Here is a 27,937-nt window from a genome sequence, read left to right as displayed (position 1 = left end):
AATTACCTGTGCAAGTCCAGGTCTTCGTATAGCCCCCATATAGTGAAACCTCCCGATATTCGGTATTTTGATAATTTTAGCGACATTATTCACCGAAAATATTTTAAATTTGGTATTTGAAGTTCGTAATGGATATTTCAGCCTAAGACAGAAAATTGTGTGTGCATGTCCACGTCTTCGTATAGCCCCCATATAACGGCACCTCCCTATATTCGGTATTTTGATGATTTTAGCTACATTATTAACCGGAATTGTTTCATATTTGGTATTTAAAGTTCGAAATGGATACTACAGCCTATGACAGAAAATTGTCTATGCAGGTCCACGTCTTCGTATAGCCCCCATATAACGATACCTCCCTATTTTCGGTATTTTGGTGATTTAAGCGACATTATTTACCGGAATTGTTTCAAATTTTGTATTTGAAGTACGTAATGGATATTACAGCCTATGACAGAAAATTGTCTGTGCAGGTCCACGTCTTCGTATAGCCCCCAATAACAGTACCTCCCCATATTCGGTATTTTGATGATTTTAGCGACATTATTCAGAGGAATTGTTTCAAATTTGGTTACTTAAGTTTGTAATGGTTACTGTAGCCTAAGACGGAAAATCGCCTGTTTAAGTCCACGTTTTCGTGTAGCCCTCATATAATGGTACCACCCAATTTTCGGTATTTGGATGATTTTAGCGACATTATTCACTGGAATTGTTTCAAATTTGGTATTTGAAGTTCGTAATGAATACTACAGCCTAAGGCAGAAGATTATCTGTGGAAGTCCACGTCTTCGTATAGCCCCCATATAACAGTACCTCCCGATATTCGGTATTTTGATGATTTTAGAGACATCATTCACCGAAAATGTTTCAAATTTGGTATCTGAAGTTGGTAATGGATACTACAGCCTAAGACAGAAAATTGTCTGTGCAAGTCCACGTCTTCGTATAGTCCCCATATAACGGTACCTCCCGATATTCGTTATTTTGATGATTTTAGCGACATTATTCGCCGAATTTTCAAGTTTCGCATTTGAATATTGTAATGGCTTATGACTAAAGTTGCCCATGCATGTCCACATCGTCGCATAGACCCTAATATAATGGCTACATTCGGTATTTTTAAGATTTTATCCGTTTTTTTTTTTTTTTTTTTTTTGAAAATGGCCAAACTCGTTTCCAATGGTGGAGTATATTCAAAGTTCTGTTTTTATTTCAAATCAGTAAACTTAAATTTCAACGGTATAACACAGGTATTCATAAAGTAATTCTTGAAGGCATTCTCCGTCGGATAGTTATATTCCATTTTAAAGTTGCGCACAATATTCGCCAATGTAATCTCCAGTTGTAGATCAACAATACGTTTTCCCACACACGAACGTGGCCCAAAGCCAAATGGTAAAAATATAAATGGATTAGTATTTCGGGCTGTGATATCTTCGGCACTGGAGGAGCGTAACCAACGTTCTGGAATAAATTCTTTGGCCTTGGTGAAATATTTTTCCTCTTGCAGCAGGAGATTTGAAGTCAAAAAGACATTTGTACCCTTGGGCACTTGATAGCCGCTCAAACACAAATCCTGGCCCAAGGCTCGCATATTGCCAAACACCAGAGGATATGTGCGCAACGATTCCTTAATGCAAGCTCTGAGATAGGGTACATTTTTCATATTTTCCATTGTAAAGTTTTCACTTTTGCCAATATTTGTTAAAATCTCCTGCCTTAACTTCTCTTGTTTCTCAGGATTGGTGGCCAGGCACAACATTATGGCTGACATAACCGAGGATGTGGTATCAACACCGGCAATAAGCATATCAATAGCCATAATAATGGCAATTTTCCGATCGATTTTGATTAATTTCTCCAAAACACTTTTACCCTCCGCCTGATCGCCACGAGTCTCAATCCGTTGCAATGCCTCATCAACAAATTTGCTACAAATGTCCGTAACAGTGTTCATGGAATTCTCAAAACGTCTATAGCTTGGCGTTTTAATGTATCTGTAAAGGGAGGGTTTTACGCCCAGGTCGTAGAGGGATCTGCTGAAGCTTTGTAAATTATCGAAGAGCTCTTGAGCCTCAGGCACTGAGGCCTTGTTGCGCACCAAACCCAAATCTTTGTCCAATGCAATAACAGCCACGGACTCAAAGGCCAAACGTTTGATTTCGGAGAGGAAATCTTCGGGAACTTCAAGGGTGGATGGGTTACGTATTTTGCGAATTCTGAAAGACAAAGAAAAATGTGAGTAGGTTCGATAGAAAAAAATAAAGAAAGGATAGTTTCGAATAACTGACTTTAAGAAAAATCTTCACCTAAAGAAGGGGAGTTCCTAGAATGATAGCATAGGAAGAATAGGGTAACTGAAGCTTTTTTATATAGCCTTTTGAAGTTCTTAGATACATGTAAGTCTGCCTGATGGTTTTCTATGCCTAAAAGACATTATTGAAGTCTTCTATAACCAGAAGGACTTAATTAACCCGAAGGGCTATAAGAGGTTAGAAGACACTTTTTAATCTAGAAAGCTTCAGAAACTCTTCTAGGAGAACTTAAGCACCTCTTCAGTAACTAGACGGCCTCAATGACCAGAAGTCGGTCAAAAAGCTACTCTATGACTAGAAGACGCTAGAAGACCCTCAGCGACTCTTCTAGAACTGGTAGACTTTCAGAAGCTTCTCACTAACTAGAATACCTTTAGAAGCTCTTCAATGACCAGAAGTAGTTCAAAAGCTACTCAATGACTAAAAGACGCTCAGGAACTTTAAGAAGGCCCTCAGGAACTCTTTAAGAACTGGTAGTCTTCCTTGAAAAGTATTTCATTTGCTAGAAGCACTTCAGAACAGATATTACGGCTAGAAGTGCTTCAAAAGGTCTTTTATGGAGAACTCCAGAGACTGTGATAAGAACTTCAGGAAGCGAGATAGACCCATTGTTACTTTTGAGGATCTTCACAGAATCACTATCTGGGTCGATTTATGCATGCCAGTCCGTCCGCCCGTCTGTCCATGTATTATTGTGAACAAAATGGAGGTCGCATTTATAATCCGATTGAGAAAATATTTTTTTTTTTTTGGCCCAAGAAAATATTTTTTTCTGGCCCAAGGACGAACCCTATTGAAATTGCTGATAATCGGATCAGAATTAGGTTAGCTCCAATATATCTTCAACCGATTTCGGGTTAATTGTGCACCAAATGGCCAATATCAGTCTAAATTACCTGAATTTCGGTACACCCCACCGTATTCAGCCTAGAAGCAAGTACATCGGAGAAAATCGGTTCAGGTTTAGCTATAGCTCCCATATATATGTTTCATTCGATTTGGGGTTTTAAGTCCCTCACATTCGTAATATGCGTTCGACAACAATATTTGATAGCAGATATCTTATAGAGCTCGGAAATACCTTTGCCAAATTTTATCGCGAACGGCTAAGATTTGGATGTAGCTCCCATGTATAACCTTAATCTGATTTCAGGTTAATTTGTGGTAGGTAGGTAGATGGTATTATCTACTTCAAATAAATTCTTTTGTTACGGGAGCTCAACTAAATATGCATAGTGGTTTAGGGTATCATATAATCGGCCCCGCCCGACTTTTGACTTTTCCTTACTGATTTTCTACTCCTAAAATGTAAACCGAGTATTTTATCCCATATCTTACCTCTCAATAAAATCATTATTCACTTTTTGTGTTGGATCTATGTAGAGTACCGTGTTTCTGGGCTGCATCAACACCGGATTGACGGCATGACGAAATTTACCCCACTGGGTTCCACTGTCACAAGAAAATGATATTTGATTTTCGTTCAGTATATCTTAAATCGCCATAACTTACTTGCCGGCAACACCCAAATTACCCTCATCGTAGAGACCATCCTTACGGGCCAAACGATATTCGAAGATCACTTCATTGCCAGGCCTCACTGGATATGGTCCTTCGGTGCGGAAAATTTTTTCATAATCCTCCAAATTGAAGGTAATCAAATTTGTACTTTGGCCAAACATGCCGGGTAGTAAATAAATATCGCCATATCGTTGACGACACAGTTTGATGAAGGTATCAAAAGGCATTCCATGGAAATCACCACCCTTCATGAAACCACGGACCATTTGAAATTTCGTTGGACCCGGTATGGATTTGAACGATTTTGCTGTTTGCCATTCTTCGGCCAAGGCACTGGTGTAGGAGCTCTCCAGGGCAATTGTGTCGGCCTAGAAGGTAGGGAAGGGAAAAATATATGTATAAATAAGTTGCTGTTTGAGATTTCCGATATGGAGTTCCATCGAACCTTAACATTGACCGCTGTAGAATATTTTGCACAAGTCCATATTGTATTCAGGTCACTACGACGTAGTTGTCTTCTGGCAAGACTTGATAACATCTTCAATGCTTTAATACCTTCCTCGACCAAAGAAAAACAATGACTGGCTGCGAATATTTGAAGGCAAACAGCTTGATGGGCGCAGAGACTAATCAAAACAAATTTCTCTCATTATCATTTGTATTTTGAAGTGTGCGAGAGATAATGGACGGGCAGAGTATGCAGTGGCTATAGGCTGAGCATCTGTCCGACATCGATGAGATAGTGGGCTTCGCCGAAAAAGCACACAAACTACAAGTCATCATTGCTGGACAGATTTTTTTGAGCTTGACACTCTACAGGTGGTATACTGTGATTTGAAAATGGAGATTTCGAGCGGATAGGACAAGATAGTGGGGGAAATATTTGGGAATTTTAAAAAACTCAACCTAACCAACCGCTGCTTATGAAAACAAGGAAGGTCTACGATACTTCCGAAAAAGAATGATTGTTTAGTTGTCATATCTTGAGTAAAAACTGGAAATAGCTACCCCAAAAATCGACCAGCCCTGCATTGATAGATGGCCATGGTTTATCAGTGATTAAATTAAATTTGATAATAACCAAAAGACGCTACTTGAAAGCCCCCTAAGAGAACGAAAAATAATGAAAATTAATTTAAACAATGATTTATCTTTGCGATTTGCACAATGGGGTGAAGAGGACACAATCGTGAGGCGAGGACACATTCGTACAATTAAATACAATAATTTTTCTTTAACAGATTTAGTATATACAGAGTGAGATGAAAAAAAACTGCAACCAACTTCAGACTGCTGTCATTTCGTAGTCACTCGTCCGACAGCTGTTAAAATTATTCCAGTGACAGCAAATTATATTGTTTACAAGCGTACAAAAAAATTTTGGTGAGAATTTTCCAGAAAAAAAGTTATTCGTCATGGAATTCAAGCGTGATAGTGTGATTTCTTTATATTTGCCTGGAAAAGCACAAGTGGCTATCGTTAGAGCACTCCAGCATTTAAATGTGAATAAATCTTTTGTGTCTCGTACCATCGCTCGTTACTGGTAGCGTAGGCTGGCGCCAAGGAAGTGGACCGAAGAAAAAAACAGCAACATCAGCAAAAATGGTTCGAAGAGTAAAGAAGCGACTTGATTGAAATCCGCGTCGCAGTGGCCGAAAAATGGCTCGTGAGCTGAACATATCGCAATATTCCATTTGGCAAATATTGAAATATGAGCTCGGGGTAAAGCTATTGAAATTCCAAAAAGTGCAAGAACTTACACCGCAATAGAAAGAAAATAGACCCAAAAGAGCTAAGGAGTTGCTTCGCATGGCCGAAAGTGGTGAACTGACGAATTTGGTTTTCTCCGATGAGAAAACATTCGTAGTCCAGCAGTTTGTAAACAAACAAAATTATCGTGTTTACCTGCCGAAGAGGTCAGCTGAAAATATGCACCTTGGGTTGGCCACCAGAACTCAAGCGCCGGCCATGGTGATGGTGTGGGCCGCCATAACAGCCGATAGTCGCTCTTCGTCCATATTAATCGACCGTGGTATCAGAATAAATGCCGAATATTATCGCGAAAATATTCTGGAGGGTGTATTAAAGCCTTGGGCACGCAAACATTTGACCGCAGACCTTGGACTCAGCACTGCTATCTTCATTTCCAGCGCACAATGTCCACCAAAATCTTCGGATACCGATCCGTTGGACTATTGTGTCTGGAGTATTTTGAAAAGCAAGGTTGGCACTAAAAAATACCAAAGTGTCGATCACCTCAAGCAAGCGCTCCGCCGGGAATGGGCCAAAATACCGCAGAGCAACATTCGGGCAGATTGTGAAGATTCATTGGCCGTTTGAAGGCCACAATTCATGCCAAAGGTGACAAATTCGAACAAATCTAAACTTATTCTAAAATTTGATGCTATTTCCGACATTTTTTGCTTTCATTCAATGAAATATTCCTGATCAGCATAAAATTCTGCCCGTCTGTGGAAATCACTCTAGCTCCCGAACGAAATGAAGTAGGTTGATAAAATTTTATTCAAATGTATATTATGTCTGCAGGACTTTTGGTATAGAAAATGGGACATGTAGATCCAGGTTTTCGCATAGCCCCCATATAGCGGTACCTCCCGATATTCGGTATTTTGATGATTTTAGCGACACTATTCAACGGAAATGTTTCAAATTTGGTATTTGAGGTTCGTAATGGATATTACAGCCTATGACAGAAAATTGTCTGTGCAGGTTCACGCCTTCGTATAATCCACATATATAACGGCACCTCCCGATATTAGGTATTTAGATAATTTTAGCGACATTATTTAACGGAATTGTTTCAAATTTTGGAATTGAAGTTCGTAATGAATACTACAGCCTATGACAGAATATTGTCTGTGCTGGCCCACGTCTTCGTATAGCCCCCATATAACGCCACCTGCCCATATTCGGTATTTGGATGATTTTAGCGACATTATTCACCAGAATTCTTTCAAATTTGGTATTTGAAGTTCGTAATAGATGCTACAGCCTAAGACGGAAAATTGTCCGTGCAGATTCACGTCTTCGTATGGCCCCCATATAATGGTACCCCCCGATATTCGGTATTTTCATGATTTTAGCGACATTATTCAACGGAATTGTTTGAAACTCGGTATTTGAAGTTCGTAATGGATACTACAGCCTATGACAGAAAATTATCTGTGCAGGTTCACGTCTTCGTATAGCCCCCATATAACGGTACCTCCCAATTTTCGGTATTTTGGTGATTTTAGCGACATTATTCTCTAGAAATGTTTCAAATTTGGTATTTGACGTTTGTAATGGATACTACAGCCTATGACAGAAATTTGTCTGCGCAGGTCTACGTCTTCGTATAGCCCCCATATAATGGTATCTCCCGATATTCGGTATTTTAATGATTTTAGCGACATTATTCAACGGAATTGTTTCAAATTTGGTATTTGAAGTTCGTAATGGACACTACAGCCTAAGACAGAAAATTGTATGTGCAGGTCCAAGTCTTCGTATACCCCCCATATGATGATACCTCCCTATATTCGGTATTTTGATGATCTTAGCGACATTATTCAACGGAATTGTTTCAAATTTGGAATATGATATTCGTAATGGATACTAGAGTCTATGATTTTAGCTACATTATTCACCGATTGTTTTTTTAAGTTTCGCATTTGAATATTCCAATGGCTTATGGCAAAAGTTCCCTATGCAGATCCACCTCTTCGTACAGACCCTAATATAACGGCTACATTCTTCATTTTTAAGATTTTAACAGAATTTTTAACGGTTTTTAATTATATATTTTTTTTGAAAATTCCCAAATTTTTTCCAAATGGTGAGTTCAAAGTTCGGCCCGGGCAAACTTACAGCGTTTTTTATTTGTTTTTTTTTTTTATAGAATACTTTTACGCTTTCAATTTTACTTTAATGCTGTGAACGAAGCGCTCGTATGCCATTGATATTTAAGGGACTGAATTTCCAATAGAAGACCTTTGAGGAATTCTATTTTGAATCGAAGATCTTCAAGGGTATTTGTTTTCATTGAAATACCTTTAAGAGCTTAATAAAAGACCTTGCAGTCCTCTATTTTCAACCGATTGCTTCAGAGCTTTTATTTTCAAACGTTTCTGTTTTCATCGGAAGACCGGTAAGCTCATTTTATTACAGAATGCTTTTGTGCTTTATAATCCATTGGTTTAATATTAAATCGAAGGCGTAAAAAGGATTCCATTTTGAATGAATGACCTTCAAATACATATTTTTTCAATGCTTAAAAGCTTCGCCTTTCATAAGAAGGCCTTCAAAGATTTAAAATTTTTATAGAAGAGGTGTTTCATCGTCTATAGGTTTTTTATGGGCTTCAAATTTACAATCAAAGGCCTTTAAGCGCCGCTATATTTTCTTGGTCAACTAATTTCTGTCGAAGCTTTTAATGGAAGGCCTTTAAGGGTTTCCATAATCAATATCAAACCTTCAAGGACTAAGTCAGGTGCGAAAATGGACAATATCGGTCCACTCCATCAAATACCTCCCCAAAAATTTCAAAAATCCAAATTTCGAATAATTGTAGCTTCAAACTACACACATCACAATTATTTTATTAACCCAAGGTTTGCTGTGTAGACGGGTTGCATCGGTTCACTACTTCTGGTACCTCCCCCACAAAGGGTCAAAATTTTGAATATCCATGAAGCTCATAAAACGCGAAATTTACATCCGATTCCATTCAGACTTGGCACATCTCAATATTTCTATCAACACAAGATCTGTTATAAAGATGGTAGAGATCGGATCATTTCGTTTGGTACCTCCCCTCACATAGGTTTCAAGATTTTGAAAAACAAAGAAAGCGAAATAAGCATCTAACTCTCTTCAAATTTCACACATACAAACATTTTTGCTTACACAAGAACTGTTGTGAAGATAAACCCACTCTGGTACCTCACCTTTTCAATAGAAGATTTTGAAAAACTTTAGCTATCTGTAAAGACTAATATACCTACCATGGTAGAAGAATACAGATAGTCGCATCGACACAACTGCTGGGACAATGGACTGTCAAACCAATTTTGAAAATTGAAAATGCTTATCATAACAACCTCCGATTGACGTCGTTTAAGAAAACATATAAAAATCGACTCATTCTTGAAAAGAAAAGAAATCATTTAAAAAATTTGAAATATCAGTGTCCTGAATTCTTCCACCATGATACCTACTGAACCTCCTATGCAGCTAAAACACCGTCTAAAACTCTTTTAAAGCTAAAATGTTTTCTGAAACTTTTCCATAGCTTAAAGGCCTTCAAAAGATTTTCTATAGCTAAAAGACATTCTGAAGCTCTTCTGTGGCTAAAAAGCTTTCTGAATCATTTCGATGGTTACAAAGACTCTTCTACAGCTCTTCTGAGGCCTTTCCATTATTATTATTAAGCTCATCTATAGCTAAAAGGCCCTTTGAAGCTCTTCAACGCAGCAAGGACAATCTAGCTAAAATACCACCTGAATTCATTCTATACCTACAAGACCTTTTAAGCCTCATTAATATATTATGGGGATCCTGTAGCTGACTCTTCCATAAAAATTACTTTACCTTCGAAGCTCGTTCATATAAAAAACTTATTTTTTAAAAGACCTTCTTTAATTCTTCTATACCCTAAATAGCTCTTTCTAATGTCAAATGGCTCTAAAGCTTTTTTTGGCTGTATTTCCACCTGAAGCTCCCGGGCGGAAAGTCTTCAAAATCTCCTCTATTTCTGAAATATACTTTCTAAAGATCTCATTTTGCCAAGAGAGATTTTTTGACGCTCTTCTCTGACTTAAAAAGTTTTAGAAGCTCGCACATTGCTAGATGATCATTCTATTACTTCTATGATGCTCTGAAACTTGTCTAAAATAAAAAATTCTCTGCTACTATTCTCTCCTCTAAATAATAACAAAAATGTTCTTTAAATTAATTTCCATTGCATATTTTTAGGCAATGCGACTTTTATTTAAACCCCATTTAAGGTAAATCCGTCAACTTAAACTTCAACGGTATAACACAGGTATTCATGAAATAATTCTTAAAAGCATTCTCAGTCGGATAGTTATACTCCACTTTAAAATTCCGCACAATATTGGCCAATGTAATCTCCAACTGCAGCTCGACAATACGTTTTCCCACACATGAGCGGGGTCCGAAGCCAAATGGTAAAAACACAAATGGATTGCTGATCTTAAGATTATCCATATCCTTCATACGCAACCATCGTTCCGGTATGAATTCATTGGCTTGAGGAAAATAGCATTCTTCCTTCAAGAGCATATTTGAGGTTAGGAAGACATGAGTACCCTTGGGCACTTGGTAACCACTTAGACACAAATCCATGGCTGTGGTACGCATGTTACCAAAAATCAGGGGATAAAGTCGCATCGACTCCTTGATGCAGGCCCTCAAGTAGGGTAAGTTTTTCATATTTTCCATGGAAAATGCCTCATTGCGTCCAATGGCTGTGAGTATTTCTTTTCTCAGCCTTTCCTGCTTCTCCGGATTTGTGGCAATGCAAAGCAGGGCCGCCGACATAATTGAGGAGGTTGGATCCACTCCGAACATTAACATATCCACAGCCATAATGGTGGCAATTTTACGATCAATTTTCACTAGTTTTTCCAAGACACTTTTTCCATCGTCTGCCCCACGACCTTCAATCCGTTGCAATGTCTCCTCCACATGTCTTCGACAGATGTCCGTTATGGTATCCATGGATTTTTCAAACTTCTTATAGGTGGGCGTTTTAATATATCTATGGATAGATGGTTTTATACCCAGATCATAGAGGGAGGCGTTGAATGTCTGGAGATTATTGAAGAGTTCTTGAGCTTCCGGTACAGCGTTTTTATTTCTCACTAAACCCAATTCCTTATCCAAGGCAATTACGGCCACGGATTCGAAAGCAAGGCGTTTTATCTCTCTGAGAAAATCCTCAGGTACTTCAAGGGTAGTTGGATGGCGTATTTCACGGATTCTAGAAAAACCAAAGAAATGGAACACAATTTTAGCATATCTTTGGAGATGTTCTGCATTAAGGAAGCCTCTAAAAGGACTCCGGTAAAAAAAATATTCTAAGGATAAAAGGCCTGCTGAATGTTTTTTTATAGATCGACGACCTTTCGCAGGAATAGAAACAACTTTTTTTGCATTAAAGAATTAAAGACCTCCAGAATGTGTTCTAGTAATAGAACACCCCAAGAAGGTATTTTATGGATTAAAGGACTTCCAAAGGTTATTTAGAATGACTACTGTTGATGGAAGACTTCCTGATGGTCTTCTATGAATAGACCTTGGAGAATGGAAGCTTTCCTGTCGGTCTTCTATGATTAATGTGGCTACTGAAGAGCCTTGTGTGAACAGAACATCTTCTGTAAATAGAGGGCCTTTCGAAGATTCTTATAACCTACACCACATAGTGGTAGCAGGAAGAAGGAAGCAAGGTAGACCCATAGTTGCTTTTGAGGATCTTCATAGAATCACTTTCTGAGTCGCCTTATGCATGTCAGTCCGTCCGTCCGTCTGTCCTTGTATTTTTGTAAACAAAATGCAGGTCGCATCTATTATTCGATTAAGCCGAAATTTTTCAAACAATATTTGTTTGGCCCAAGGACGAAGCCTATAGAAATTGGTGATAATCGGATCAGATTTGGATAAAGCTCCCATATATATCTTCAGCCGATTACATGTTAATTGTGCACCAAATGGTCAATACCAGTCCGAGTGACCTGAATTTTGGCATATCCGACCGAATTCAGTCTAGAAGCACATACATCGAATTTGGTGAAAATCGGTTCAGATATAGCTATACCTCCCATATATATGTTTCTTCCGATTTGGGGTTTTAAGTCCCTCACATGCAAAATATGCATTCCACAACAATGATCTCTGGTACCAGATATCAGATACACCTTTGAAATAATAGAATCAAATTTTGTCAAGATCGGTTCAGATTTGGATATAGCTCACATATATATCTTCAGCCGGTTTCGTGTTAATTGTGCACCAAATGGCCAATACCAGTCCAAATGACCTGATTTTTGGCACATCCCACCAAATTCAGTCTAGAAGCAAGTACATAAAATTTGGTGAAAATTGCTTCAGATATAGCTATACCTCCCATATATATGTTTCATCCGATTTGGTGTTCTAAGTCCCTCAAATTCGTAATATCCATTCGACAACAATGATATTTGGTACCACATATCTTATAGAGCTCGGAAATACCATTACCAAATTTCATCGAGATCGGTTCAGATTTGGATATAGCTTCCATGTATATACATAATCCGATTTCAGGTTTGGAGTGAATTTCGCAAAGTAGGTTTCCATTTTGTGGAACTCGGCTCCGATATATATTTTTTAATATAATCCTTCTCGAAGTGATATCCTACACTCTATAGCAATATTATTTGATATAAAAGATTAAAATATATGCGTCAAATTTTATGAAAATCGGTTCAGAATTGGATATGCCTCCCACATTTTAGTTCCTTCCGAAACCAAACTATAACTGCTCTAAAGCCAATTGTTGATAGGTGGTATGATCTACTTCAAATAAATTCTTTTGTTGCGGGAGTTCTACTAAATATGCATAGTGGTGTAGGCTATCATATTGTCGGCTCCGCCCCACTTTTGACTGTTTGTTTTAGAATGGGAAAAATTTTAAGGGTATTTTGTGAAATACCTTCTAAAGATCTTCAAATTTAAGATTTCGTAGATGTCTTGAAAGAGTATAATTCCTCTATAGGCTGTTTTGACCACTTAATTTTGATGATTATGAAATCTTCGGAAGGTTTTTTATGCGCAAAAGTACTTTAGTCGATTTAAGTCTTCCAAAACCTTACCTCTCAATAAAATCATTATTAACCTTTTGTGTGGGTTCTATATAGAGCACAGTATTCCTTGGCTGCATTAAAACAGGATTAACGGCATGACGGAATCTTCCCCATTGGGCGCCACTAGAACCAAGAATGAAAACCATATTATATTTTGGCGAAATATGTCACCCGCAAAAAAACTCACTTCCCCGCCACACCTAAATTCTCGGCATCGTAGAGACCATCGTTCTTACGCTGCAAACGATAATCGAAAATAATTTCATTACCCGGTCTCAGAGGATGTGGTCCTTCGGTGCGAAATATTTTCTCATGATCCGCCAAATTGAAGGTAATCAAATTTGTTTGTTTACCAAACATACCGGGCATTAAATACACATCTCCGTAACGTTGACGACACATCCGCAGAACCGAGTCAAAAGTTTTACCATGGAAATCTCCACCAGACATAAAATCACGTATCAGTTGAAATTTTTTTGGACCTGGTATGGATTTGAAGGATTTCGCTTGCTGCCATTCCTCTTGCAAAATACTGGTGTACGAGGGGTCCAGTGACAAGGAATTGGTCTGTGAAATGAGAGGAAGAGAGAGAGGTGAAATTTAGGCGAGTCCACCAAGTTTGGGGGGCAAGATCAACTGATTCAGAATTCACGGTCTAAGAATTTTAATTTTTCTGATTTCTCTGGATCAATTTTTACCTTTGGATTAACGACAGTAGCTGAGTAGAACCTGCAAAAAGTTCTCGATTCCAAAACAATTTGCGTTCTGTTTACTAGATTTGATAACATAATATGATTATGTTTGTTGCGAATTGCTTTACCGCAATTGTTTGAATGAGAATCGTGGATCTACTGATTGAGACTGCGACTCATATAAATTGCTGGACATGCATTATTTTTGTTATTAAAACAATTTACAATGGGAGAGCGTTAGACGATTCTTCTAAAAGAGATAACAATTGTATTAAGGGGCATTTAGACTTAATAGTTTTGAACATACTTTTATTTGTAAAGGTTAGGGTAAGGGTTTCTAAGAGATCGCTGAGTATCGCTTGTCTCTTTTTCATTACCAGAATGAGAGCAAAGGTGAGCAATATAGAGAAGATCTTCTATAGGACAGGCACTTTAGACTTAGACTTTCGGATGATGAGAACTATATATAAGTTTCCGTTTTGAGTGGCTATGGCTCGTCGAATGAGGGGAGGTTCTTATCACTCGTTGACGAAAATTAGAAATTCATATCGGTCATAAATAGGGCGGATATTCGCCTAGGAATGAGGGTGAGATGAAAAAACTGCAGCCAACTTCAGACTGCTGTCATTTCTAAGCCAATCGTTCGACAGATTCTAAAATTATTACAGTGACAGCTTATTACATTGTTTACAAGCGTACAAAAGCATTTTGGTGAGAACTTTTCAGAAAAAAAGTTATTCGTGATGGAGTTCAAGCGCGATAGTGTGATTTCTTTATATTTGCCTGGAAAACCACAAGTGGCTATCGTTAGAGCTCGCCAGCTTTTAAATGTGAATAAATCTTTTGTGTCTCGTAGCATCCCGAAGTCAAGGAAGGGGACGAAAGAAAACAGCAACATCAGCAGAAATGGTTCGAAAAGTAAAGAAGCGACTTGAAACCCACGTCGCAGGGACCGAGAAATGGCTCTTAAGCCGAACATATCGCAATATTCCATTCGGCAAATATTGAAAACTGAGCTCGGGGTAAAGCCATAGAAATTGCAAAAAGTGCTAGAACTGATACCGCAACAGAAAGAAAATAGACTCAAAAGAGCTAAAGAGTTGCTTCGATTGGCTGAAAGTGGTGAACTGCCGAATTTGGTTTTCTCCGATGAGAAAACATTCGTTGTCCAGCAGTTTGTAAACAAACAAAATGATCATGTTTACTTGCCAAAGAGGTCAGCTGAAAATGTGCACCTTCGGTTGGCCACCAGATCTCAAGCGCCGGCATGGTGATGTTGTGGGCCGCCATAACAGCCGATGGACGCTCTCCGCTCGTATTAATCGACAGTGACGTCTGAATAAATGCCGAATATTATCGAAAGCGAAAATATTCTGGAGGGTGTATTAAAGCCTTGGGCACTCATAAATTTGGGCCGCAGACCTTGGACATTCCAACAGGACTCTCAGCACGCGCCACCCAACAATGGTTTAAAAATGAGGTTCCTCGCTTCATTTCCAGCGCTCAACGGCCACTAAAAATCTCCGGATACCAATCCGTCTGGAGTATTTTGGAAAGCAAGGTTGGCACTAAAAAATACCAAAGTGTCAATCAACTCAAGCAAGCGCTTCGCCGAGAATGGGCCAAAATACCGCAAAGCAACATTCGGGCAGCGTGTGACGGTTTCATTGGCCGTTTGAAGGTCATAATTCGTGCCAAAGGAGACCAATTCGAACAAATCTAAACTTATTCTAAAATTTGATGCTATTTCCGACGTTCCAATAGAATATTTAAAAAAAAAAGAAAAATTATGGCGTTTGACTTTGTTACAGTTTTTTATCTCACCCTGTAAAGGAGATCTTCTATAGGTCAGGCTATATATAGTTTTCCATTTTGAGCGGTTATGGCTCGTCGAATGAGGGATGGTTATTGTCACTCATTGACATTTTGGTTGACAAAAATTACAAATTCATACCGGCCTTAAAGAACGGCTATCCGACTAGGAAATATCCGCCTCTCTCTGAGTAATTCTCTTATCGTGACATCTTTTACCATCCGAATCAGTCGATGGTCGTGGAAGCGTCGCCGAATGGGTGTCAATCGACGGTCTTTACAGCGAATTTTTGGTACAAGGTTTGACAGTGTTTCAGTACAAAGTCCAGATAGTGCATCAGCTGTTAGCTGCTGTCCGTTAATTGCGTCTAACGTACGCTCAAGCAATCCTTAATCACCACCAAGAAGAAGATGATTTTTCATCAAAAATAATCATGAGAGATGAGGTCCATTACCATCTTAGAGGATACGTAAATAAGCAAAATGTATGCTTCTGGGGCACTGAAAATCCGCATATCGTCCATAAAGAGCCATTACACCCGCTCAAATTCACTGTATGATTTTCTGTTTTTGCTGGAGGAGTCATCGGACTTTTTTCTTCGAAAACGTTGTGGGACAAACGATTACTGTGAATGGTGACCGCTACAAAGCAATGATTAACGATTTCTTTTTGCCGCAACTTGATGAGTTGGGTTTGTAAAACTTGTGGTTCCAACTGGACGATGCAACGGCACACACTACACTATCGATATGCTGAAGGATGCATTTCCCGTGCGCCTAATCTCCCGTTTTGTCGATTTGCACTGGCTAGCAAGATTGCCTGATTTGACCGCTCCAGACTTCTTTTTGTGCGGTTTTTGAAGTCGCATTTTTATGTCAACAAGCCTCAGACTGTTTCAGCTCTTAAAGACAATATCCGTCAAGAATTTGAGGACCTATCGCCGGAAGTTTTGGACATAGTGATGCAATAATGCCATAAAAGGGCTCAAATGACATTAAACTGTGGCGGCGGCCATTTACATGACATCATATTCTCGATTTGATGAAAAAAAAATCAAAGACCAAATAAAAATAATCCACCAAAAAAAAAACAAAGATTTTCTTTTTTTATTGCAGCCAAAAGACATCGGAAGTTTACTTTTGCGCTACCTTGTATTTAAAGAAACATTTAAAAAAATTTGACATATTAAAGTTTCCAAGCGTTGATGCATCTACCTGTATTCTTCTACAATTGTTCTTATGTACTTTTTCGATCGCAGCAAGCCCTATTTTCATCAGAAAAATAAATGGTATGTTCCAGAACTGGAAGAATGTAGACGTTTTTACTATGATAACCGAATTTCCCTTTATGATATCGTAAAAATTTTTTCAAAACTTGTAGATTATTGCAGGTTCTGGAATAGACCGATAATTGAATCAAAAGTGTTGTTGGTTTGTTGTGAGAAAAAATATAAAATTAAATTGGCGATAAAAATTCATCCATAGGCCCGTTCTTATATCTTCCCTTTATAGTCCACTTTTGTTATCCCTTACTTTAGGAAAAGTGAATGATAAAGTTCACATTATCGGATTCTCATTATTACATCTTTCCCTTAAAATATATGCATTTTTTACAGAGATATGGCAAGCTTTTTGTTAAAGTAACTGGTAGTCACAGCATTTTTTCACAATGGCATCTTCATTTTAGGTTGATAAACAAAACGCGAATTTGTAATTAATTTCGTGAAATGAATTTATAATTCAGTTCTTCAATGCAACGGCATGGAAGTGACAGCTCATATGTAAACCCCTTATCTGTCTGCTTTAGAAAGTTAGAATATCTTTATAAACCCTGGTTGGAAAGCAGTACAGACAACCTGTCGATCTCTATATATATTTTGCAATAATAACAATACGCTTATCATTCTCAATAACCACATTTATTTACAGGCGCATATTTTACATATGTATGTATGTGTGTTGTTTTTATTTTACATCTGCACTTTTATTAGTACATATATTCGCTTTTTAGCAGATATACATATATATAGTCCATTTGTTATACATTGTTATTATCATATTATTTTATTCACATTTAAAATGTAAAATAAAATGTTCAGTTGTTTCTTTTTTTTGTAAAATTTACAAAAAGTAGTTTGACAATGATATATAATTTTTTCAGTTTATATTTTTCATATATGTTTAATTCGTTTATTATTTTTATGGATATATTTTAACAGAATTATATTTAGTTGTTTTTATTGACATAATTTGATTTTTATTACAAAATTTGCAATGCAAATGCAATGGCTGTTTGGAAATGTCATTTGCATTGCATATTGTGTCATGGTAGAAGAATATAGGTAGTCACATCAGAATTGAAAATGTTGAATGAAAAATTATTTAGATTTGTAAAAAATTTTTGAAAGACGCGAGTTATAATAACCTCCGAATGACGTCGTATAAGAAGAAATATAAAAATCTACTTATCTTTAAAAAAACATTTAAATTTTTTTGACATATCAATGCTCCCAAACGTTGATGCATCTACCTGTATTCTTCTACCATGATATTGTGTATTAGGAATGTATGCTTTTTTTATATCTTTCATTTAAGTTCATTTAAATAGTTTTTTTTTTTTATTTTTGTGTTTTTGTAAAATAAAATCCCAACAAACTACAGGTGGGTATCAAATGATATTAATAAGTTCATTTCTAAATTCGACTACTTGGCAAAAAAACTAAAAGTAAATTTACATGCAAATGTTTTTAAACGGGTTAACACTGATAATTGCCCTACCAAAATAAATTTGACTATGTAAAGCATACGGTTAATGTATTGTGATTAATGAATTATGACGGTTAACGGTGTTAAGTATTAAACATATAATCTGGCAACCTTATTTTTATGTTGACATTCATAATAAGTGGTTTATTGTATTGTTTATACATTTGAAATAAACTGTAGCCCGTTTATATATCTTTTCTTTATAGTCCCAGTCATGGCCCAATTATAAGGTCTTCCTTCGAGCGAATCTAAAAACAGCTGTTATTTTACTAGATGAAATGTCAAAATTAATGCTTGAGGCGAAAATAAATATTTTCGACTTGACAGAAGAATTTGGTGGAGAATACGTTTGCTGTCAATTTTTTGTATGTATAACACATGGTAGAAAAATACAGGTAGACGCATCGACGCAGTGGCTGGGACAATGAACTGACAAACTGACTTTGAAATTAAAAATGTTGAATGAAAAAATTTTGATATTTATAAAAATTGAAAAATGCATATAATAACAACCTCCGATTGGTGCCGTATAAGAAAACTGATAAAATGTACTTATTAAAAAAAAATATTTTAACAATTTTGACATATCAATGTTCCCAAGCGTTGATGCATCTACCTATATTCTTCTCTACTACATTGTAGATATGTAAAAATTTTTAAAATGTTTTTTTTTTTTTTTTTTGCAAAATAAGTACATTTTATAATTTTTTTTATACGACACCAATCGTAGGTTGTTGATATAAATTTAAAATTAATTAATTAATTAATTAATTTAAAATTTTCAATTTAAAAATTGGTGTGACAGTTCATTGTCCCAGCAGCTATGCGATGCGACTACCTGTATTCTTCTTCTATATTTTTGAAGTTTGTTTTGGTTGCAGCCAATTCAAATTTAATTGACAGATCGTGTGGTAATCAGCTGAGCTGGAAGGGGGACCTTATACTTGGATCAAGGTCCCAGTTATCCCAAAATTTGGGAAAGTAAGAATAAATTATCGGGTTTTCATTAATGAATATTTCCTTTAAAACAAATTAGTTTTTTTCAGAGATAATGTGAACTTTATCCGTTATTTTTCCCAAAGTAAAGGTGCAAATACCTAAAAATCTTAAAGTGACGGCTAGGCATATTTATGTCAAATTATGTTGGAAAGCGGCGGCAGGATTTTAGTGCAGCTCTGTAATCCCTATATTTGAACTTTGAAACGAAATATCACAAAATATGCCTAGCCATGACTTCAAGCTTCTTATGTACTTACACCCTAAGGGATATAAGAACGGATCTATGTCTTTGAGAGCACTTCTTGTAGGGATAAGTAAATCGACTTTTGATTAATCAATTAATCGAATAATCAACAACAGGGTTGCCGTTGTGCGACTATAGTCGCAATTTTTTTGGTCACTATATTGGTTACTTTCTTCACTTTATATAAGAAATGTGATAATTTTTAGAAAACGTTAAAATGTGCGTGTTGTTCCAGATATAGTCGATCGAAGTTTTCCATTTTCATACTTCATCTAATACAGATAAAAATAATAGGTATGGACAAAATTACAAGTAAATCGGACATTTATATTCAATTTCATGAGAAATCATAAATTCCGTATTTATCTCAGGTTTCTGGTTGAGAGAAATATTTAGATACAGCAAGTTGTATAGAACCGCCGACTTGTTTCGCAAGTTATGGCAAATATAAGTATTGAAAATTGTGACCCTTTTTGGGTGAGGTACCAGAAGGGGATGGCAGATATATATCATCTTCATAACAGGTTTTGCGTCAGCAGGAAGAAGTGGACCGATATTGCCCATCTCCGAACTTGATCCAAGTTTGGACCAAATGGATACTCCCTTCGACAGTTATCGTTCGAACAGGCCAGACAGACGGGTGGACGGACATCGCTAGATCGACTCCAAATGTCCCGAAACGGATTTGGTACAAAGAGACCTAGGGTCTTTGATGAGGCACGTTTTGGCCGTATCAAACTCTAGCCATATGGCTGAGGGATAAAAATATTTTTTCCCTCATTGGAGGCACAGATTGAAAAGTCGAAAGTAGAATTTGGATTTCGATTACATGCGATAATGCGAGCTCGACCATAAAAAGACTGAGACCAGTCTCAGAATCTTCCTAGGAAAATCTATTCCGAAAAACGGTCAGTGAGGAAACTGACTAAAACTACGTTTATATACAAAATCTGTACCCGAATTAATCCTGCTAATCGACCAATCACAATAAATGTAATATAATTTTAATTATTATCAATTATCAGGGTTAAACCGGGTAGAGACTTTTCAAAGAAAGGCTTGGAAATTACAACTTCAAAGACACAGTTCAATCATGAATATCCGGACGGAATTCTATTCCCCCGGAAAACGTTTTCATCGACAGGCAATCTCTGCAATCACTAATAATTGAGAAAAAAATAGTTGGTGAAGTTGGCAACGCGAATTGGTGTTTTTCGTACCTTGTGTAACCTATGTTGCATGGTAATGTTTCAATTTTGGTATTTGAAGTTCGTAATGGATACTACAGCCTATGACAGAAAATTTTCTGTGCGGGACCACGTTTTGGTATAGCCCCCCTCCTATCTATATTCAGTATTTTGACGATTTTAGGGACATTATTCACCGGAATTGTTTCAAAGTTGGTATTTGAAATTCGTAATGGATACTACAGCCTAAGACAGAAAATTGTCTGTGCAGGTCCAAGTCTTCGTATAGCCCCCATATAACGGCACCTCTCGATATTCGGTATTTGATGATATTAGCTACATTATTCTCCCATTTTTTTCAAGTCTCGCATTTGAATATTGTAATGGCTTATGGCAAAAGTTGTCTATGCAGGTTCACGTCGTCATATTGACCCTAATGTTTTTAAGATTTTAATTAAATTTGAAACGGATTTAATTTTTTTTTTTGAGAATTGCCAAATTCGTTCCCATTGGTGGAGGGTATTCAAAGTTCGGCCTGGCCGAACTTTCATCTCTTATTATTTGTTTCTCCCTCGGAGTTATTTTTTTTGGGAGAAATGTTAGTCTATTTCCCCACGGAATTGTCATTCGTGTTTGGGCCGATGGAGAATTTTAATAGAAATTGTAATTCTCTGCGGGTAAATCGCAAATAATTAATGCCATGTTTTTATTAGAGGTTTTCGTCAGTTTAATTTCCTTTATGAGAATTTTGTTTAATGTAAATGCAATGGAAATGACAAATTAAATCTACTAGCTTCTCCAAAGCGAGTAAACGTTCTATAAGACAAATGTATTTTTTTTAAAGAAATTAAAGAAAACTAAATAAAATAATTAAAAACAATGTGTGGTGTATAAAATATAAAATTTATTTAATAAAACATTTTCTCTTTTTCTATTTATTTATTATTATTATTTATATTTTTAAATTATATGCTCTACTATATAAAACATTTATAAATGATGATGTGATTTTGTTTTTTTGTTTAAACATAATAATTATAATAAAAAATAATAATTAATTAATAATAATAAATATATATGTATATATGTAAAAAAAAACAATTTAAAAACAGACACATGTTTTGCGTGTAAACAAAATGCAAGAGTTGTTGTTGTTGTGGTTTTTTGTATGTTGTACTTAAGTTAAAACAAATAATAATTGAAATGAAAAAAGAAAATTATTTATGTTTTTTATTTCTTGTAAATTAATAAAGTAAAGCGAAAGAAATTCGTTTAAATGCTTGCTTTTTATGCATTCTTTTTCTCAATTGTGTGTTGATGCAGAATTAAAAAAAAAAAATAATAATTAATTACATACATATATGTTTTAATATTGCTTTGTTGTGGACAATGTTTTTGTTGTTGTGCTTTAAAATTTTTAGAGAAAAATGAACTAAAAAGTCTGTAGATTATAAAACAAAAATAATAATATTGAGGCAATTTTTTTCTAAAATAAAAATAAATTAAGAGAGGGGAACATTTGTTATATGTGTGCCTTAAAGGGTTAAGCTAAAGTTGTGAGTAATATATTCTTTCAAATTTTTATGTTTCATAAACATTTCCACATATTTTTATTAAAAAAAACTTGGAAATATTTACAAAAATAAAAAATTTCCAACAAATTTTATGAATATTTATTTTAAAAAATTTTTTTGAAAATTTATTTAAAAAAAATTTTAATTTATTTTCAAAAAAGTTTTGAAAATTTATTTTCAAAAAAAAATTGAAAATTTATTTTCAAAAAAAAAAAAAATGAAAATTTATTTTCAAAAAATTTTTCAAAATTTATTTAAAAAAATGTAGAAAATATATTTTCAAAAAAATGTTGGAAATTTATTTTCAAAAAAATGTTGAAAAATTATTTTTAAAAAAAATGTTGAAATTTTATTTAAAAAAAATTTAAAAATTTATTTAAAAAATTTAAAATTTATTTCAAAAAAAAATTTTAAACAATTTTTGAAAATTTAATTTCAAAAAATTTTTGAAAAAAAAAACATTTGAAAATTTACACAAATATTTTTTATTTAAGATTCCAAAAAATACCATTTGAAATTTTAATTAAAAAATATTTTTCTCCCATTTAGCCGCCTTAAAAAGGCTCTCTGTGGCTAGGCTCTCTAACTTAACCCTTTAGTGTTGTTATTTTTTAGGGTCCCCTATCTCCTTAGGGCCCTAAGGGAATTTAAATCTGCTTTAAAAAAAGATATTCATTATTTATATTTTTGCATTATCTTCAAACATACTTGGATTTTTCGAACGGACTTCGAAAAAATAATTCAGTCTTTTTTGTTTGAGGTTATACATTTTGACATGAAACAAATTATACGAAAAACATTTTGATTATCTCGATTTATACAAGAAATTTTGAAAATTGAAAGCGCACACATATTATCTTTACAGAAAAAAAACATGGGGTCCATTAAGGGTTTCAGGGCTTTGTCTGTTTTTGTCTCGAGCTTAAGGTGAGAAAACATAAAACACTTCATCGGCTGGCTTCTTGGGAAAAGAACAAACGAGCGTAGGCCAAAATCGAACTATGTCAACCTAAAACTCCTTTGTTCCTCCTCGAAAAAGCCAGCCGACGACGTCAAAAACGCCTTTTATGTACTCTCACCTTTATGAATCAGCAGATTTTCCAGTCTTGCCAGTCTTTGCCCAACATGTATACATATATTGTATGATGGATATATCTGAACCATTTTGGACCTCGATCTTACAAAACACAACAAAAAAAAAAATTAAAAAAAAGGATTAGGCGAACATTTTGTTAATAACTTTTGTTTTAGAATAACATTCATTTTTTTTAACTTAATAAATATTTCTCCTTTATATTTATAAAAAAACAATACACAATATTACAATCAAGAATAGAACTATTGTTGCTGCAGAACATGTATTTGTTGTTGTTTTCATTTAATTTATCTACTGTGAGCAGGCGGGCGGGCGGTAGGTCTTGACTTTTAAACATACTATAATATTGCATAAAAAGGACGCCATCTATTGGTATACATTAAGATTACACACACACAAATACAGGGTAGACAGCTAGACGACATGCACATTCTTTAAGAATGAGAGAGCATTTTGTGTTGTTGTTGCATGTTTTCTTTTCTTCTTTTTTTCAAAAGCAAAATACTTTTTTTGTTGTTTTTTTTTCTTAGTTATTTAAAAATATAACCTAAAATTTCTCTGGGGTGGGGTCGTGAGGAGAATATGTATGGTTGTTGTTGTTTGTTTTTTGTTAATAAATTCTTGGACTTAACATAGAACTTTACAAACTATAGATTTATAGGCATACATATATAAACATACTTTAACACATGTGTGTAACCAAATACAAAAATAGTTGTTTGAAAAAATTAGTTGGCAACCCTTAAAGGTAACATAACCTCAAAAGTAGCTCAATATTTTCTCAAACAACTGTACAACGTTTTTTTTTCTTTATCTAAAACTAAGCATGTCTTTTCAAATCCCCAAAATTCAAATTTCAATTACTTTGCCATGCTGCTCTTTTTACACTCCCACAATGATGACTGCTTCGCTCTCTCTCTCTTTCGCTCCTCCTTACTTGCTGCATCTCTTTAAATAGCATTGCCATTGGTTTGATTTGGTTTCTTGCCTTCCAATTCTTGTTGAATTTCATTCAGACTCTTACCCTTCGTTTCGGGCACAAACACAAACACGAAGATAGCTCCCACAACGGTAATACCAGCAAATAACCAGAAAGTGGGACCACTACCCAAAGCCTCCTTGAGATTGACAAAAGTCTTGGTAACAATGAATGCCAAAACCCAATTCGATGTACCAGCAATGGAGCCAGCAACACCCTTGATATCCGAGGCAAACAGTTCACCCATCATCAACCATGGTACTGGACCGAAACCAATCGAGAACATAATAATGAAAACACACAAACTGCACACGGGTAACCAGCCAAGACTTTCAACGGAATCGCCATTTTCCTTCATATAGAAATAGACACCCATGGCAATGGTGGACAAAGCCATCACAGAGGCAGAGGCCAAAAGCAAGAGACGGCGACCCAATTTATCCACAACCATGACCGAGACAAAGGTGGCAATGACTTGCATAATACCAACGACAATTGTTGAGAGATTGGCATCAATACCGGTATCAGCATCCTGCAAGAGAAAGGAAAGGAGCAAAATTAATATATTTTTATATGAACATTGAAAGAAAATCCTGGTCACACTACGGCTCTGGCAGGTTAATAATTTTTAACGGGATTTCCTAACCTAATTACTTTCCCCAGCATACAAGTGTCTACCTTACGTTGCGTTGCGTTACGATACGTTAGCTTTAGTGTTGCCAACACAGTCACATTTACAAACAGAAGAGATGCCAACTACAACGAAATGTGATTGTTGTGTTGTTTCTGGTAGTACGAAACATGACCATATATCGGTCCACGATATCATAGGGCTATATCGGTACACGATATCATATAGCCCCCATATAAAGGTACCCCCAATATTCGGTATTTTGATGATTGTAGCCAAATTTTTTAATCAAATTGTCTGAAAAAACACAAAGGTTTCCTTTTGAGTACTTTGCCCCCTGGAAGAGTACTGTCTATGCAGGTCCAGGTCTTTGTGTAGCCCCCATATAACGGTACCTCCCTATATTCGATGATTTTAGCTACATTTTTCAAAGGAATTGTCTGAAAATCTACCGAAGAAGTTCTTTCTAAGCAATTTACCCCTTGGAAGTGAATTGTTTTCATAGGTCCAAGATATCGTATAGGCCCCATACAGCGGTACTCCCCGACATTCGTTATTTTATTGATATTAGGAACATTATTTACCGGAATTGTCTGAAAATCCACACAAGGAGTTCTTTCTGAGTTCTTTACGCCTTGGAAGAGAATTGTCCGTATAGGTCCACGATATCGCATAGCCCCCATACAACGGTCCTCCCCGATATTCGGTATTTTGATGAGATTAGGAATATTATTCACCGGAATTGTTTCATATTTCGTATTTGAAGTTCGAAATAGTTACTACAGCCTGTGACATGAAATTGTCCATGCAGGTCCAGGTCTTCGTATAGCCCCCATACAACGGTACCCTCCATATTCGGTATTTTTATGATATTAGGAACATTATTTAACGGGATTTTTTATATCTCGTGTTTGAAGTTCTTCTGACAAAAAATTGTGCATGCAGGTCCTGGTCTTCGTATAGCCCCCATATATCGGTACCTCCCGATATTCGGTATTTTGACGATTTTTGGTACAATATCCACCGGATTCGTTTCAAATTTCGTATTTGAAGTTCCTAATGATAACTACAGCTTGTGACAGAAAATTGTCCATGCAGGTCCTGGTCTTCGTATATATCGGTACCTCCCGATATTCGGTATTTTGACGGTTTTTGGTGCAATATCCACCGGAATCGTTTCAAATTTAGTAGTTGAAGTTCCTAATGACAACTACAGCTTTTGACAGAAAATTGCAGGTCCAGGTCTTCGTGCAGCCCCCATATAACGTTCCCTCTCTATATTCCGTATTTTGACGATCTTAGGTACAATGTCCACCGAAATCGCTTCAAATTTCGTATTTGAAGTTCGAAGAAGTTACTACAGCCTGTGACATGAAATTGTCTGTGCAGATACAGGTCTTCGTATAGCCCCCATATGACGGTACCTTGTAGAATTTCGGATTTTCTCACAAGGTTTGCTTTATACCCGATGGGGTTACTTATATCATTAGTATTCGCCAAACTCTTTGCCCTCATGCTTGATTTGCCAAAATGACTAATCTCCCTATCTTACTGCACCACTCCAGTTGACCGGAATAATGTGAAAACGAGTCACATTTTCTTGTTCCCGAAATAATCTCAGTTCGTTATCTCATTTTTTTTTTCGCTTCTTGGAAACCACTTACCTTGAAAATATCGGTTGAATAGAAAATGACGGCATTGATACCGCACAATTGCTGGAAGAACATAAGACCCAAACTGATGCACAAAGCCTTGATGGTAACACGACGTGTCAGGGCACTGCCAATGGAGACGGGATTTTCTTTGATCTTCTTTTCGGTGTCTTTCAGTTCTTCAATTTCCATATTGTAGTCGTATTCCTTGCCACGCAACCATTGAATGGACTTAATAGCACTTTCGTTCTTATTTTTAGAAACCTGGAAGGAGGAAACAAAAAGGATTGTTTATTTATTGTAGTTGAGGGTTAAAAAAAGAAACATAGGTTGGCAATGCGAAACGAGTGTCTAAGACGAGTTCCTACGGTGAATATCATATGTGCTACGTCTTTAAAGTTTTTAAGACGAAGTAGGTTGAGAAAATTATACTCAAATGTGTAGTATGCCTGCAGGATTTTTGGTATTGAAAATGGGCCATGTAGGTCCTCTTTTTGTATGGCCCCCAGATAACTGTAGCCCCTCGATATTCGGTATTTTGAAGATTTTAGCGACATTATTCACCGGAATTGTCTTAAATTTGGCATTTGAAGTTCGTAATGGATACTACAGCCTATGACAGCAAATTGTCTGTGCAGGTCCACGTCTTCGTATAGCCCTCATATAACGGTACCTCCCGATATTCGGTATTTTGATGATTTTAGCGACATTAATCACCGGAATTGTTTCAAATTTGGTATTTGAATCCACCGCTTCGTATATTAGCGACATTATTCACCTGAATTGTTTTAAAATTGATATTCCAAGTTCATCCACGTCATTGTCGGTCGGTTTTAACAGAACTTTTAACCGATTTTATTTATTTGAAAATTGCCAAATTCGTTCCAGTTGGCGGAGGGTATTTAAAGTTCGGTCCGGCCGAAGTTAACAGCTTTTTAACTTGTTACATTTCACTTTATATTCTACTCACCAAATATGTAGGAGATTCTGGCATAAAGACAAATATAGCTCCAAATACCAATGGCAGCAGACCGCACACAACGCTCATCCAGAACACATCGAGACCAGCTCCAATGGCATAAACGAACAGAATACCAGCCGTTATCATCAATTGAAAGAAACTACCCAGGGTGCCCCGAATTTCCTTCTGCGCAATTTCACCCGTGTACATGGGTGCGGTGACACAGAAAGCACCACCCGAGATACCCAACAAGAAACGAGCTGCATACATCATTTCAACATTTTGGGCCCAGATCAAGAGACACCAACCCAAGGTGAAGGGCAAGACGAGCAGCAACATGGTCAGTTTACGACCAATCAAATTGATGAGGAAACCAATGGGTATACAAATGAAAGCGGCGCCCAATGTCATGGCCGAGCCGATCCAAGAGAAGGCCGACTCACTGACGGGGAAACCATATTCGCCATCTAGCAATGGGGTCTGGGCCGGAGAGGTCCAACCCAGCAGTGTACCGGCAGCAAATGCACCACCAGCTGCCGACAAGGCGGCCACATACTGGGGTAGGGTTTTTGAGGTGGACTCACTTGTATGAACCATGGTGTCGAGTAGCGAATCCTGATCCTGTAACGAGAAAAGGTGTA

At 36.4% G+C, this 27,937-nt stretch overlaps 3 protein-coding genes across 5 annotated transcripts in view; all 3 read right to left on the bottom strand.

Moving 5' to 3' along the window:
• Positions 1–1,169: 1,169 nt before the first annotated feature.
• LOC105261789 (uncharacterized) lies at positions 1,170–24,019 on the bottom strand. Its single transcript, XM_059129291.1, has 10 exons — positions 24,011–24,019; positions 20,372–20,446; positions 15,859–15,984; positions 12,891–13,270; positions 12,713–12,826; positions 9,951–10,842; positions 4,282–4,479; positions 3,828–4,204; positions 3,654–3,767; positions 1,170–2,219 (listed from the first exon to the last, which is right to left on the bottom strand). Exons 1-10 carry the CDS (start codon positions 24,017–24,019, stop codon positions 1,208–1,210), a joined length of 3,297 nt encoding a protein of 1,098 aa, XP_058985274.1. The 3' UTR covers positions 1,170–1,207.
• On the bottom strand, positions 9,780–13,562 carry LOC101892495 (probable cytochrome P450 12c1, mitochondrial). Its single transcript, XM_011294118.3, has 4 exons — positions 13,402–13,562; positions 12,891–13,270; positions 12,713–12,826; positions 9,780–10,842 (listed from the first exon to the last, which is right to left on the bottom strand). The coding sequence occupies exons 1-4, from the start codon at positions 13,489–13,491 to the stop codon at positions 9,840–9,842; spliced, it is 1,587 nt and encodes a 528-aa protein (XP_011292420.3). The 5' UTR covers positions 13,492–13,562; the 3' UTR covers positions 9,780–9,839.
• LOC101892671 (facilitated trehalose transporter Tret1-2 homolog) overlaps positions 21,412–27,937 on the bottom strand; it is a 122,807-nt gene continuing 116,281 nt past the window's right edge. For all 3 annotated transcript variants that reach the window (XM_059129074.1, XM_059129073.1, XM_059129075.1), the window contains 3 exons: positions 27,306–27,917; positions 26,348–26,599; positions 21,412–24,584 (listed from right to left, as the gene is read on the bottom strand). In XM_059129074.1, coding sequence (XP_058985057.1) covers positions 24,024–24,584; positions 26,348–26,599; positions 27,306–27,893 — 1,401 coding nt within the window. In that variant the 5' untranslated portion in view covers positions 27,894–27,917 and the 3' untranslated portion in view covers positions 21,412–24,023. The remainder of the gene's footprint in view (positions 24,585–26,347; positions 26,600–27,305; positions 27,918–27,937) is intronic.

The sequence above is a fragment of the Musca domestica genome, unplaced genomic scaffold (genome assembly GCF_030504385.1).
Source record: "Musca domestica strain aabys unplaced genomic scaffold, Musca_domestica.polishedcontigs.V.1.1 6, whole genome shotgun sequence".
Taxonomy (NCBI): Eukaryota; Metazoa; Arthropoda; class Insecta; order Diptera; family Muscidae; genus Musca; species Musca domestica.
This window is presented reverse-complemented; position numbering and strand designations above follow the sequence as displayed.